Source organism: Triplophysa dalaica, chromosome 13 (genome assembly GCF_015846415.1).
Source record: "Triplophysa dalaica isolate WHDGS20190420 chromosome 13, ASM1584641v1, whole genome shotgun sequence".
NCBI lineage: Eukaryota > Metazoa > Chordata > Actinopteri > Cypriniformes > Nemacheilidae > Triplophysa > Triplophysa dalaica.
Genome location: NC_079554.1, coordinates 7,154,666 through 7,171,380, shown reverse-complemented (window position 1 = coordinate 7,171,380; position 16,715 = coordinate 7,154,666). Strand labels below are relative to the sequence as shown.

Genomic DNA, 16,715 nt, shown 5'->3' with positions numbered 1-16,715 from the left:
TGCGCATTATAACGTGGATGCGTGTTGATTAGAAAACCTATCAATGATTTTAAAGATGCTCTGTGACACCGGGCTTGGGGGAAAAGGTTGACTTCATGTTTGTGTGAATCTTTAACATTCCCCGAGAAAGTGAAGAAAACGCTGGATTGACATTTTCGGTAATCTGCTGTATTTAATGAGTTTGAATCCCAGTGATGTTTTCATAGGCCGTAGCGTTTTAATAACGATAGCGCACGCCTCCAAATAAAGATATTTTCTTGTATACGGGTGTGTTGGTATTCTTTTCACCACCTAACCGATGAAATCAACAGCACCTGGATGTACACGTACTGAAAAAGCAAACTCTCTGTTCATTGTGAACATGGCCTGCGACTTCTAGCGAAGCTAGAACATGGATTACAAATCACGTTTAGAAGCTACAGTATGCCCGTTTCACTCTTTCACAGATGCTACACGTGTTGGGGGTCATCCGAAAAGGTTTACTGAATCCTCACTTTCTTCAATTGCCTCAAGATAACTTCATTTTGACTTTTTATTGGAACAAACGGTTGACTTTTACCACTAGGTGACCTCTACCACTGGAGGTCATCATCGCGTCAATGATTCTAATAATTACGGAATGGTGACATTTTTACAGTCTCTTTGTGTGACGCCTAACAATATTCAATGGCATTTGTTTGCGCAGCACTTTTAACAAAGTGTTATTAATCAACGCAGTAAGTAGTTTAAATCTCTTTTTAAACTGCCTTTTACTTCCACGTAAACTGACCGATAATCTGATACAATGTCGCTTCATTTCATTTTCCCTTTACCGCCCTTCACCACAACAGGGCGCTTTTTCATAATTGTGTTTTAGCTGCTGAATGAAGCTTTTCTTTAGGTTCAAGCACATAGGCTGATCTCAGAGCACATTTGCTTGGGGAGTGCCTTAAAAAACAGGTTTATTTTGCATTCTGGCATTGTCACTTAACTCTTGAAGTAGCTTCCATTAACTAATATGTGAATATAGCCTATGTTTTTTTAACAGAATATACATATGAAGAGACTGGTTCCAACACGAGATAACACGTCACGTTCATTTTTTATTGTGCATTCCGATTCACATGCGTTAATGTGCTAAAATGAATTTCTTAGGGAGTGCCTTGAAGAAAGCTTATTTTTCACACACAGTTTTTCACTTAACTCGTGCAGTAACTTTCTTGAACTGATATATACCGTATGTAACGGAGGCCAGCTAGTGAAGAGAGGCTCAGTTGGTGTGGCGAAATCGATCATCAAATGTTGAGCGAAATCACGAAGACCAAGAAGCCAAGTTTCAAGGGTTTAAATCTTGAATTTGTTCGAACAAGTCAAAGTGAGATATACAGAGTTCATCTGAAGATGTCCGACCAGTACATATCTGACTCCATCTTTTATACATTGTTCTCACGTTGTTCTCACCGTTTAGACCAGGTTTAAATCAGGTTTCACATGGCATCACCTATTTTTGTAAGTCCATCCTTTTCTGACCTTCCACAGTTACATGTCGAGCTCCATATATCAGTATTTAACTGTGGCAAAACCTTTTAAAAGCTTAAAAAAGAAATGCACATACATCCATCTTAAAAAGAAAGGCACATTGTTGCACGTTGTCATTTACTACACCTGGCATAGTATTTAGTCTATTTAAAGGGTAAACATGTGCTTAAATCAATACAATAGCGTATACTGTGTTCGTCTGTGACTGGTAACAACTAGTGTCTTCAAAAGAGTGTGTGTGTGTGTGATGCTAAGCAAATGTGAGGTCCATATCTGCTTGGTGCCCGTCCTATGAGGCCTATAGCCAGTGGTGTAGTCTACGTGATACGCAGGTATACGCCGTATACCCACTACAAAAGATCAAGAATTTCCGTATACCCACTTAAAAATGCGCAAGGTTACGTAACCACATCGTTTGATTCAGAAAAGTATGACGCACTGACTTTTGGTGCAACCAGGAGATATGAAATCAAAGAGATCATTAAATGCATCATTTACACTATGAGTGTTATCGTAAGCCTGCCCCCGAAGCTACTGGCGCTTCGTGCAGCTGCAGCAGGTGTTACAGATAATGAGCCCGACGAGGCTCATGCGATGCTATCCGCAGGGTCCCCACTCCTCGCGTTAGTGTTCCGGGGTCTCAATGTGCACACTGTTCGCCCGTGTATTATAGTTTCTGCCTTTAACTCATCCCACTTTTAAAACCACTGCGTAGTCTTTAATAAAACAAGCATATTTGTTAACATTAACATAACTGTAAGTCATATTGTGACTGTTGGCATATTAAATTGTATCTAACTAGCCAACTTCACAAACGTTAGTTTGTGTGTTGAATCAATACATGAGGGAGAAAGGGAGAGATAACTTATTATACAATGTTTATAATTGTTTTAGATGATAAGAGATGAGAACTCCTCGTGAAAGTCAAGCTAGAGACAGTGCCAGCAATCTACAGGTGCAACAGGTGCTTGATAAAACTCCACAAATGTTCATTGTTAATTATTATAGTTAACTATTAAGGTCAATAATAGATGCAACTCTCACACTTCAAGTGTGTGAAAAATCTAGTTATTAGGGACGAGTATCAGATTTTAACCATTTTTTTCAATATGATTTACTGTAAGTCTCTGACATGGCCTTAGTCAAACTAAATCAAAATCTAAAGTTTATACTTTCACAAGATATTCTTTACATTATGTAGTTAACCTGCATAAAAAAACAATAGAACCCTGCCCAAAACACAAGAGACTCAGATGGGAATCAATAGAAAAGGCATAAAATAAAAAATTGTAAAGAAATGTGGTTCATAATGGTATTTAAATGGAAACCACTAGAATATGTAATACTATTTTTAGCAGGATGGGTTTATGTAGAAATACTTAATAGCTTTTCCTGTGGATCACTAAGGTGCATTGAAAATTGCCAGCTGATAAAACCTGTGCTTTAGTGACTGTATACGCAAATAAAACTCTTAACTGACTGATTTAAAACCAGCAAGTCCCCCCAGCTGTCATTGGCTATTGAAATCTTGCTTGCAATAAATCTTTCTTGATCAAATATAGAGGCATACTCTATCCTTGCATTCGTGAGTGTCGACCTGGGGGGAATGAGTAGGCTGGGGGGGAAACAGAGTATACTCACTACAAAAAACTAGACTACACCACTGCCTATAGCCTTTGTTCAAATCAGAGAGGTACATGAACCTCTATAACTATCTTAAATGTATGCTTTTCTATAAGAACAAAATGTCATATATTTAGAAACTTTAAATCTAGAACAATAAAACGCAACCAAAACATCATGACAAACACGATTTTAGAAATGTTTTAAATAACCGAGTTATCTCATTTTGGAACCATACTCTTTGTATACTGGATTAAGGCACTTAAGGATTGATGTAAATAAACGGGCATTAAGCAAGGCACAGGAAGGAATGCAATAAAGGGGCAATAAGAATGACAAATATTCTGAGGAAATAGAGGAAAAAAGAAATGCATTAGAAGGACATTTTATGAGTAGGGCTCTCCTCCTCAATGCTCATTCAGTAAACCAGATTCTCTTATTTCTTGAAGTCATATGGCTTAAATCAAAACAAACCATCTGCAGTTTGACTGATAATAACCGGAACGCACAAGAAGAAAAACTTGATGTGATAACTCATTTTGATACCAATCTCTTCCTATGTTCCTACGTTTTGTTCCAAAACACAAGCTGCATAGGTAACCTGTTCTGCGCGGGCCTCGAACCGACGTCGGGAGACGGGCGGGAACTCTAACGAGGAGGAAAAAGACCGCAGCCTCAAGAGCGTCACGGTTGGTGGGTTCCGAGAGGGTGGTTTACACACTGCATGGCGTTTTTTCAAAGAATATTACCGAGTTTCTTTATAATGGTGAGTTTTCTTACATAGACGACTTCAGCAGGGGATTCGACTTACTTCCGGTGGGACGGCTTCACTTCTTGCCGTTGAATAGGTTAATTAAAGTATAGGTTAAACAATAACCTGTGACTTTTATACACTTGCCAGAAGCAAAACCTGATGCCCATCGGCGTACCGACGGCACCAGGGGCTGGGTCAGAGGAGCATGTTGGCTTGGCCGAGGCTACGCTCTCTGGCCCAGCCGATTCAACAGCTCGCGCGCCTGCTATTTATACCTCCCATCGACACTGCTACTTTCGACGACGGTAGGGGGCGAACTTCAATGAACGTCTAACGTTGTGAACACGATCCCGACAGAGCCCTTATCATACACCCTATTGTTCAAAACGCAACTCGAAACACAATGATATTTATAGACGAAAATCGTTAAAGAACGACTGTGACAGACCTCCCTCATTAATTATTCAAACCAACAGCCAATGGCAACGCTCCAACTGCAGACCAAGCAGTGCTTTAACAAAGTATAGATTGATCGTGGTAAATACACCGTGTTGTGTTTGTCTTATGACCAGTTGACGTCGTTGGAAGCCCTCACACACAAATAGATTCACACGTAAGGCTTTAAAGCCGACTCTGATACAACGGCATCGAGCCGAAGCACGTCACGTCGTCACGTCACGTCACCTAACGTACTGGACGGACGTAAGGTCAAAGATCAGACGTAACACAATGGAAGCAATCATTTGGTTTTATTTGTAAAGGTCGTAATGTCAAATGTTCATAGACTAACGTTATCAACACGTTACATATTTCAGTGCTGTACGTATTTGTTTCTCTACATAATAGACGGGATACAGCCACTTCCACTGGGCACGCGCACTTCAAAACTGTATAATTTGCGTCACTCTAAAAACAGTTGATTTATATTTTGTATTATTGTAAGGTTAGGTTTAGGGTTTGGGTAGGTGTAGGGGTTAGCTAATGTAATTTATTGGAATTATATGGCGAGATGTTGCACCACTTCCGGCCGTAGCTGCATCCCTTCTAGCTACAACCTATCTGCGAAGAAGAAGACAGAGCGCAATGCACGACGTAGAAATGGCTAAACAACATTACAGTTCGAACGGCGGGCACTTTTTAGCTAAAGGATCCACCGATGCAAACCACAAAACACCGTTGTAGATGCAAAATCTGTCATTTCTCGTGTAACGGAGGCCAGCTGTTAGAGGGAGAGCTGTGTGTGCACGCAGAGGCTGCGAGCTCGTCTCTCCCTCGCCGGACCGGTGGCGGTTTCGAGGCTAGGAGGGGTGTAAGTAAGACCCGTCATCACACGTGTGATTCTGTTCGAAATAACGTCAGCAGTGCGCCGACGAGACAATAACGGAGCCGTTTTTGGGCTTGTATTATTAAGGATAAGATTAGGCACAAATGTGTGCATATTGTGAATGGTGACCGAGTCAATTAACTTCTCTGAGAGAATGATGAAATAAATCATTCATGGTAAACTGTGTGGCTTTCAACGTCTGTTTATACGTGGTGGTAGATCAATGAAAATAAAACAAAAACACACAATACACCATACACAAACACTTTATTTGTCAGTGTCTCTATACCTTTAACTTCCTCGTTTTGACAAGATCTCCCGAGCGTTTACAACCTTTAAAAGTCCATGTCTGGTATGTGCTCAAAATGGAAAGGGACAGTTAACCTAATATAAATCTGTTGTGTAACTGTTTGACAAACACACTTATAATGCACACTCGTTTTTTTAAGACATTCCCGCATCCCTGAAAAAACCCCCCAGGAAAGAATGAATTCGGCGAGAGTCCCGTCTGGTCGTGAGGAGAGTATCACTACAGGTGAGGCATCAGAAAGTTTGTCAGTATTTTATGAGATCCAAGCGCCTGTGAGTTGGGCGTTGTGTGTTTTTACTGTCCCAGAGAAACCTGTAGGCTCTATGGTGCGAAAAGCAGGCGGTTACGTCATCGAGGGCGGAATGCACTTTGTGTTTGTTCAACGGGTCATGCACTCCATTACAACAGCTGCCCAGCTGGACAAGGAAAAACCCAACGCTCGCTTCAGTGATGGAAAAGTAGATAAGCCGGGAGGTACTTTGCAGGCATATACTCGAAAAAAGTACCATTTATGTGGGAGACTCTACACTAGAACAGTGCATTAGGTTTTGCTGTATGCTAAGTGTATAGTGATGTAAAAGTGTAATGTATTGCAGTTCATTTTATCATACCCACGTTTCCCCCAGCCTGTCCATGTACCATGGGAATGGATCTGCCGCCGGCCGTGATGGAGAGGAAACAGGGGTCTCTGTACACGCTTTATCCTGACCGTTCCTCATCACTCAGACCAGGTGGACATCTCCAACACTTTGGACGGGGCACTGGATCACCACTTCTTTCACCACATCCACAGCCAGACTAGATGTCCGTACTGTATTTATTTTTCAGGGTGTGTGTGTTTGTTGTTTGTGCGTGCGTGCGTGCGTGCGCGCGTGCTGTTGGACTTTAAAAAAATGTCCTGCATGTCCAAAAATTGGAGAAAGGCAATTTCTAATCAAACTGAGGTTTATTAATCAGATTAACAAAAATACAGCGCGCTGGGTTGCTGGACAACACTCCTATGTCCTTCCCAGGAACAACAACCCCCCACAGCACATATTCACAGCATTTATTGTTTTTTCACGCCGATCTCTCCTCCGCTGGGGGCCGGGATCCCCCCTGCCTCCACCAATCCCAGAAGCCTTCTTTCTCTCCTCTCCTCCAATCACTGACTTCTTTTCCTGCATAGTTTCTGCAAAACAACATACACAACATCCCCCACCCAGTATCTCTGTAGTTTCTGCGAAGCAGCATATTACATCTCCCATCTCAGGCACTTTTATCATCTATTATAGTACATGTGTGTGTGTTTGTTGAACTGAGGAGGAGGAGAAGTTATTTTATCAGTTGCTCTCATCTTAACTCCCCTGCCTCCACCTCAGGCTGGCCTCGTCTTTCACACACATTCCTGTTGCGAAGCACATCAATAAGCATATAGCTGTTTCACATCTATGACAGTATAAAATCTTATTTAAACTAACAACTCTTTGTTATAAAAGCATAATAATAAAACCATTTAATAAAATGATAATCAAAACACTGTAATAAATGTCATGATATAAAAACATATTCCCACAGTGCGCGCACGCGTGTGTGTGTGCGCGTGTGTGTGTTTAATTAAGCTGACCAAAGAGGGGTTTCCTGGGCAGAGCCTGATGAAGACATACCAGACGGTATGTGTATGGACCCAGAGGGTGTCAGTGGGTCGCCTTCTACAATGGAGGAAGAGATTTGCTCATTGACCCACAAACAGGTGTGTGAGTTTCTCAATATCTTTGCCATTTGTGTTGCCGGAGGAAAATGAACCCCACTAAAATTGCATTTTGAGACCATTTAATGGAGTAAAGTCTTTAAAGCGGCCGTCTTTATCTAAATGGCTTTCGGCCAATACCTAAAGTAAACGGTCTTCTTTCAGGCACCAGACTGCAGACGGTGAAAGTGGCAGGAGAAGACCTCCTCGTGTTGTGCAGGTGGAAAGGATTGCGCTGATTTGTACGTCACCATCACGCCGTTTTAAAACATGGATGGAAATTCACTGACCATACAGCCTTCGGCTGGCTGCCTATTTAAGGTGACATAACACATACTGTAAGGTGACATCACGGGTTGACATCATGACTGACACATAACATCCTTTATTCTCACCCGAGGGCACGGGTGTGGGAGTGACGGCCAATCCATCGTTCTCGTGTACTGGATGAAAATCAAGAAGACAGCGATGATGCTTGTTGATCCGTTACCATTTTTTCTGATGAATCAGCATTGATTATTTAACCACCGTTGTAACCGTGCAACCGTCGGTTTAATGCAGGATAACGTGGGACGGATGGAAATCTTTCTTTCGTGGTATTACACACAGGAAAATATTTGCCGTAAACTGAATTGATAGACCCGATCAGTGGATATAAAATGCAATTATTCACAAATCAACTGTTTAGACGTGACCTCACAAAAGTAAAACAATTGTAAACGTTTTCTAATCCTGCTTACATTAACACAACTCTGTGAACAGAAGTATTCATGAATGATTTCCAGGGATGGATTTGATAGCGATCCTGATTCCACATTTGCAATGTTTATTATTGATCTTCTCAACGTGGGGCAAAAGGTGGACTTCATGTTTGTGTGAATCTTCAACATTCCCAGAGAAAGTGAAGAAAACGCTGGATTGACATTTTTGGTAATCTGCTGTATTTAATGAGTTTAAATCCCAGTGATGTTTTTATAGGCCGTAGCGCTTTAATAACGAAAAGCGCACTCCTCCAAATAAAGATATTTTATTGTATACGGGTGTGTTTGGTATTCTTTTCGCCACGTAACCAATGAAATCAACAGCACCTGGATGTACACGTACTGAAAAAGCGAACTCTCTGTTCATTGTGAACATGGCCTGCGACTTCTAGCGAAGCTAGAACATGGATTTCAAATCACGTTTAGAAGCTACAGTATGCCCGTTTCACTCTTTCACAGATGCAACACGTGTTGGGGGTCATCCGAAAAGGTTTACTGAATCCTCACTTTCTTCAATTGCCTCAAGATAACTTCATTTTGACTTTTAATTGGAACAAACGGGTGGCTTTTACCACTAGGTGACCTCTACCACTGGAGGTCATCATCGCGTCAATCATTCTATCAAGTGACGTTTGAGCCTTGGCCCTCTGCTCACGTGCAACCCGAACCCCCTTTCAAACCCATACACTTGACCTTATTTTACTATACTGTGCTTCCCTATAGAAGTACAAAATTTTACCATCACACTTACCACATGAATCATTTGCAATACTACTTTAGACTTGAAACGCAACAAGCCGAACAGCACATCAAGACCGTTATCGCCAAAATAACACGCAATACAAATCATTTTTACAAATGTGCATTATGATCGGTGTGCCGCGTGTATGTGCTCTTCAACAGAATAATGGACCAAGTTGCACACACCCATGACCGACACTGCCTCCCATTCTGATCATAAAACCAACACAAACAATAGTACAGAACACCAGTTTAAAAAGCGACAGTGCTCTCAGCAAAGAACAACCTACACTAGCGGAGAGTAAACTGATATTCACCACTGACTTAACAATGATTATAATAAATCTTATTATTAAACTTGTAACGTTACATTGAACTAAACGTTTGGAAAATAATGCAGTAAATTTACCATTTATCTGATAAGATGTCACTGTTATGCAGAATATGTAAAATTTAAGACTGACAAATCAAAATCACCCGTCTCGAATTAAGCTCACATCGGCAGGCAGAATGAAATGAGGCACGGCGGACTATTAAATCATAAATAACTAACAATTTGATGACCAAATTACTTGATAACAAATGGCCTAGGGGACCATGAGGGTTCGCTACTGTTAAAATACATGTATCATACATACTGCCCATTCCTGCCTGGAAGATGCAGTTCGCGTTTTTTAAAATGGTAACCTGTGAAATCTTCCAGAACCAATCCTGCATAGCCGATACTACAATACACGTTTGGCTGAATTAAACCAATCTGAATTAAGCGTAATTTGATTTTGTAGATTCTGGAGAAAGAGAAAAAGATGTATGTTTTCCAAAGCCAAGACAGAAAAACACAAAGTCAAAGAAATCTAAGGTCTGTGTAATGTTGTAGCGAGGACTCGGACACAGAAGCTTGAGGATCCATGCGCAGTTTTAATGGAAGCAAAGGGTTAAACAATATATCAGTCAGATTGATAACATTCAACAGTATTTAAACATGTGGGGGTTAGGGAGGTAGCCAAAGTTCTAAATCCAAGTCACGATCCAAACAAAGTAATCCAAAAGCGCTCATAAATGTCAACCGGGGCAAAACAAGACTGTGCACAAAATTGACTCAACCACAGGGAATATAATGCAAAATCTGGATTATTAGCAATAGGTGCAGGTGTAATCAGTGGTGCTAGAGTTACTGGAAAATGGAATCTAGTTAGAACTCTGGGGACAATTCCCTCTGCTGGCGAACGGGAGTCTCTGAGGCAACCATATTCGTAGAAAATGTAGTTGTGTATCATAATTTGATAATATATGACCACCCTTACCATTTCTACCTTGGCAGCTCAATCTAGTCAGAAGAGCAAGCCAGCATCTCAGAGGAATGAAGGTGACATCAGCTCAGACAGGTATATCAGTATCCCCTTCACTTCCCCTGTCATATACTGTAACCTTGGCCAATATTGTCCTCAAACAGTTTTAGTTAATAGTTTTTTATGACTTTACAGAATGAAAGTGTTTAAGACAATGGAAATGGAAGTCTGGATGTTTCGTACCTTGTACAACTGTGAGAATCTGGATTTCGTCCTGTCCTCTACAAATATTGCATCTGTGTTTAATACAAAGTTCATGTATCATATGTATTCATTCCTATTAATTCCTATTAATATTAGCTTCTATTCATATTAGATGTGCCTTTCATTCTTGTTGTTTAACCTCGTTGGAAGTTCTATCATGTCATGCTGTCTTATGTTGATATAAGTATCTGTTGTTCTCCATATCAAGGTTCCTAATGATGCCTATGGACGATTGTTCTGTTATTGTAATAATGAATATGTAATCATATCTGATTGTTCAGGAGGAAAGACTAAACAGAAAGTCTGGTGATTTTCCACTGTTTAGGTGGTTTTATATGACGCCTCCTAAGACAAAATTATAAGTATTAGTCCTAAAACAATAAACATTGGACTCTGATTGAACAAGCACTTGTGTCTGTGTCAAACTTTGTCTCCTGGATCCAGAAACTCTGTGTGTTCCGTCGACTAGACTCTTCAACCGTAGAATATTGTTAGACAAGGGGACATAAAAAGATAAATTCTTTCAACAACTTTCTTCGAAATGGATATGTTGTATGTTTTCAAGTCTGGGCAAACTACTGAGTTGGCACCAATCAGAAGTCGCATTTTTATGTCATCATGTAGAGTTCTTACAATATATTTTACAGCAACGACTAAAACAATTTGATACGAAATAGGAAGATATTTTCATCACCCCTATTAAATGGATAATTATATAATGCTGGCGTTTTTACAGTCTGTTTATACGACGCCAAACAATATTCGTTGAGATTTGTTTGCGCAGCACTTTTAACAATGTGTTATTAAACAATGCAAGAGGTAGTTTAAATCTCTTTTAACACCGGCTTTTACTTTCCCGTAAAGTAACCGATAATCTGATACAATTTCGCTTCATTTTAATTTTCCGTTTACCCCCCTTCACCACTAGATGGCACAGTTTCATACTTGTGTTTTTAGCTGGTGAATGAAGCTTATCTTTAGGTTCATCCGGTATATACCGGATGTAACGGAGGCCAGCTAGTGAAGGGAGGCGCAGTTGTTGTGGCGAAATCGATCATCAAATGTTGAGAGAAATCACGAAGACCAAGAAGCCAAGTTTCAAAGGTTTCAATCTTTAATTTGTTCGACCAATCAAAGTGAGACATACAGAGATCATCTGAAGATCTCCGACCATTACATATCTGACTCCATCTTTTATACATTGTTCTCACGTTGTTCTCACCGTTTAGACCAGGTTTAAAACAGGTTTCACATGGCATCACCTATTTTTGTTAGTCCATCCTTTTCTGACCTTCCACAGTTACATGTCAAGCTCCATATATCAGTATTTAACTGTGGCAAAACCTTTTAAAAGCTTAAAAAAGAAATGCACATACATCCATCTTAAAAAGAAAGGCACATTGTTGCACGTTGTCATTTACTACACCTGGCATAGTGTTTAGTGTATTTAAAGGGTGAATATCAATACAATAGCGTATACTGTGTTCGTCTGTGACTGGTACCAACTAGTGTCTTCAAAAGCGTTTGTGTGTGTTTGATGCTAAGCAGATGTGAGGTCCATATCTGCTTGGTGCCCGTCCTATGAGGCCTATAGCCTTTGTTCAAATCAGATAGGTACATGAACCTCTATAACGATCTTAAATGTATGCTTTTCTATAAAAACAAAATGTCATATATTTAGACACTATAAATGTAGTACAGTAAAACGCACCCAAAACATCATGACAAACACGATTTTAGAAATGTTTTAAAGAACCGAGTTATCTCATTTTGGAACCAAACTCTTTGTATACTGCATTAAGGCACTGCATTAAGGATTGATGTAAATAAACGGGCATTAAGCAAGGCACAGGAAGGAATGCAATAAAGGGGCAATAAGAATGACAAATATTCTGAGGAAATAGAGAAAAAAGAAATGCATTAGAAGGACATTTTATGAGTAGGGCTCTCCTCCTCAATGCTCATTCAGTAAACCAGATTCTCTTATTTCTTGAAGTCATATGGCTTAAATCAAAACAAACCAACTGCAGTTTGATTGATATTAACCGGAACGCACAAGAAGAAAAACTTGATGTGATAACTCATTTTGATACCAATCTCTTCCTATGTTCCTAAGTTTTGTTCCAAAACACAAGCTGCATACGTAACCTGTTCTGCGCGGGCCTCGAACCGACGTCGGTCCGCGCGGGAGACGGGCGGGAACTCTAACGAGGAGGAGAAAGACCGCAGCCTCAAGAGCGTCACGGTTGGTGGGTTCCGAGAGGGTGGTTTACACACTTCATGGCGTTTTTTCTAAGATTATTGCCGAGTTTCTTTATAATGGTGAGTTTTCTTATATAAACGACTACAGCAGGGGATTCGACTTACTTTCGGTGCGACGGCTTCACTTCTTGCCGTTGAATAGGTTAATTAAAGTATATGTTAAACAATAACCTGTGACTTTTATACACTTGCCAGAAGCAAAACCTGATGCCCATCGGCGTACCGACGGCACCAGGGGCTGGGTCAGAGGTGCAATAGCGCGCCACTCAGCTAGCGACTCTAGTAGCATGTTGGCTTGGCCGAGGCGACGCTCTCTGGCCCAGCCGATTCAACAGCTCGCGCGCCTGCTATTTATACCTCCCATCGGCACTGCTACTTTCGACGACGGTAGGGGGCGAACTTCAATGAACGTCTAACGTTGTGAACACGATCCCGACAGAGCCCTTATCATACACCCTATTGTTCAAAACGCAACTCGAAACACAATGATATTTATAGACGAAAATCGTTAAAGAACGACTGTGACAGACCTCCCTCATTAATTATTCAAACCAACAGCCAATGGCAACGCTCCAACTGCAGACCAAGCAGTGCTTTAACAAAGTATAGATTGATCGTGGTAAATACACCGTGTTGTGTTTGTCTTATGACCAGTTGACGTCGTTGGAAGCCCTCACACACAAATGGATTCACACGTAAGGCTTTAAAGCCGACTTTGATACAACGGCAACGAGCCGAAGCACGTCACGTCACATCACGTAACGTACTGGACGGACGTAAGGTCAAAGATCAGATGTAACACAATGGAAGCAATCATTTGGTTTTGTTTGTACAGCTCGTAGTGTCAAATGTTCATAGACTAACGTTATCAACACGTTACATATTTCATTGCTGTACATATTTGTTTCTCTACATAATAGACGGGATACAGCCACCTCCACTGGGCACGCGCACTTCAAAACCGTATAATTTGCGTCACTCTAAAAACAGTTGATTTATATTTTGTATTATTGTAAGGTTAGGTTTAGGGTTTGGGTAGGTGTAGGGGTTAGCTAATGTAATTTATTGGAATTATATGGCGAGATGTTGCACCACTTCCGGCCGTAGCTGCATCCCTTCTAGCTACGACCTATCTGCGAAGAAGAAGACAGAGCGCAATGCACGACGTAGAAATGGCTAAACAACATTACAGTTCGAACGGCGGGCACTTTTGAGCGAAAGGATTCACCGATGCAAACCACAAAACATCGCTGTAGATGACAAATCTGTCATTTCACGTGTAACAGAGGCCAGCTGTTAGAGGGAGAGCTGTGTGTGCAGACAGCGGGTTGCGAGCTCGTTTCTCCCTCGCCGGACCGATGGCGGTTTCGAGGCTAGGAGGGGTGTAAGTAAGTCCCGTCATCACACGTGTGATTCTGTTCGCAATAACGTCAGCAGTGTGCCGACGAGACAATAACGGAGCCGTTTTTGGGCTTGTATTATTAAGGATAAGATTAGGCACAAATGTGTGCATATTGTGAATGGTGACCGAGTCAATTCACTTGTCTAAGAAAATAATGAAATAAATCATTCACGGTAAACTGTGTGGCTTTCAACGTCTGTTTATACGTTGTGGTAGATCAATGAAAATAAAACAAAAACACACAATACACCATACACAAACACTTTATTTGTCAGTGTCTTTATACCTTTAACTTCCTCGTTTTGACAAGATCTCCCGAGCGTTTACAACCTTTAAAAGTCCATGTCTGGTATGTGCTAGAAATGGAAAGGGACATTTAACCTAATATAAATCTGTTGTGTAACTGTTTGACAAACACACTTCTAATGCACACTCGTTTTTTTAAGACATTCCCGCATCCCTGAGAACACCCCCCAGGAAAGAATGAATTCGGCGAGAGTCCCGTCTGGTCGTGAGGAGAGTATCACTACAGGTGAGGCATCAGAAAGTTTGTCAGTATTTTATGAGATCCAAGCGCCTGTGCGAAGGGTGTTGAGTGTTTTTACTGTCCCGGAAAAACCTGTAGGCTCTTTGGTGCGAAAAGCAGGCGGTTACGTCATCTCGGGGGGGGAATGCGCTTTGCAGTTGTTCAACGGGTCATTCATAATGTAAATGTAAATCTATTTATTTTTCAGGGCGTGTTGTGTGTGTGTGTGCGCGCATTTTTAATTAAGCTGACCGCAGAGGGGTTTTCTGGGCAGAGCCCGATGAAGACATACCAGACGGTATGTGTATGGACCCAGAGGGTGTCAGTGGGTCGCCTGCTACCATGGAGGAAGAGATTTGCGCATTGACCCACAAACAGGTGTGTGAGTTTCTCAATCCCTTTGCCATTTGTGTTGCTGGAGGAAAATGAACCCCACTAAAATTGCATTTTGAGACCATTTAATGGAGTAACGGCTTTATAGCGGCCGTTTTTATCGAAATGACTTTTGGCCAATACCTAAAGTTAATGGACTTCTTTCAGGCACCCGACTGCAGACGGTGAAACTGGCAGGAGAAGACCACCTCGTGTTGTGCTGGTGGAAAGGATCACGCTGATCTGTACGTCACCAACAGGCCGTTTGAAGACATGGATGGAGATTCACTGGCCATACAGCCTTCGGCTGGCTGCCTATTTAAGGTGAAGTAACACATACTGTAAGGTGACATAACGGTTTGACATCATGACTGACACATAACATCCTTTATTCTCACCGCAGGTCACGGGTGTGGGAGTGACGGCCATTCCATCGTTCTCGTGTACTGGATAAAAACCAAGAAGACAGCAATGACGCTTGTTGATCCGTTACCATTTTTTCTGATGAAACAGCTGTAGTGACTGGATCATTGAGAGAAAAGCCTCACTCCCTTTTGTCCTGGTTTCTAGATACCAACATCAAAAGACCATAGCAAGCATGGCTCCATGGGTCTGGTTTTGGTCTTTTGAACTCTCACAGAGAGTGTGATGACCATTTGGTTCCTCTGTAGGATATTTAAGACTCCTTAGCTTCAAAGCATTGGTGATAAGTCTCTGTCTCATCTCTTACTTAACATCTGAGGCTAAGCAGAGAACTTCTCTGACAAATAGGAATTTTATTTGATTTATTAAACTATCCTTTTCTGTAAATGTATCTAAATGTCTAGGTTGTGTGTTGGCGCACATGCCATTTTAAGTACTCTGTAACTGTTGAATATACAAGTTTTGATTTAGGGTTCATTTGATGTATTCATACATTGGAATGATTCACAGTTCAATGCCTTGCATGTTTCATATGTAACTACAACTCTCCGAATTCCCTATATGATGAGCTATGTTATAAAACCATAGCATACCTCATACTATGTCCATAACTAAGTTTAGGTATTAAATGCAAACTGACTATACTGTCAGAGCCATGCAAATGAAGCGCCATGAGAAACAAAGGAACTTTCTTTGGCCCCTTTATCACTTTCATGCCATTGGCCCGCAGACCATCTGGGGGCAGGGCAGGTATGCATTTAAAACACCATCACCGATCCACTTCATTGGCTCTTGAATTAGAAATTGGAAGGGGAAAGAAAGAGGACGCCCCCTGGGGAGGCCATGGAACTTCGGACTCAGAACCTAAACTCAGCGGTTCAACAGGACTGCATTCTGAAACCATTCAAGATTTCCTTCCACGCGCATACGGATATTGGTCCAACACCGAGATTGCAAGTATCCATCTCTTAATATAGAGTAGCTGCGTTAAGAGCGTGCCTCTTTGTTAAAGATGATTTTATTGGTTTTCAGACATGTTTTACATGCCTCGCGGCCATGCCCTCTCACTCTCTCATTCTCAATCTCCCTCTCTCTCTGCGCTTCCCAGCGCGGTTGTGTTTCATGTATTTGTTTGTTGTCATTATGTTTACCATGTAGAGTAGAATTTAATAAAAACCATAAAGGCATTTGTGATGGGTTGTCTGTGTTCACGCTCACAAACGGGTCACTTAAACTGTGTTTCGATCTATGCTACCATTGCTCTTAATTCTGTTTGGTAAAGTCATGTTACTTATGGTCATGAGATAATGTTAGTGTATAAATCATCAATGCATTTGCTGGACGAATACATTAGGATTTTTTATCACTATACTGCTAATTAGAATTGTAAAATATGTATATGTAATGACGATTATTA

The 16,715-nt window shown here is 41.1% G+C and overlaps 1 protein-coding gene across 1 annotated transcript; it reads left to right on the top strand.

Annotated features, from left to right (window-relative positions):
* Window positions 1-4,608: 4,608 nt before the first annotated feature.
* LOC130434404 (regucalcin-like) lies at window positions 4,609-16,476 on the top strand. The gene is given in 8 exon segments (XM_056764550.1): window positions 4,609-5,204; window positions 5,669-5,991; window positions 5,994-6,014; window positions 7,131-7,202; window positions 14,822-14,881; window positions 15,044-15,071; window positions 15,073-15,199; window positions 15,279-16,476. Coding segments are annotated over 7 exon segments (645 nt in total). The 5' UTR covers window positions 4,609-5,204; window positions 5,669-5,705; the 3' UTR covers window positions 15,330-16,476.
* Window positions 16,477-16,715: the final 239 nt, after the last annotated feature.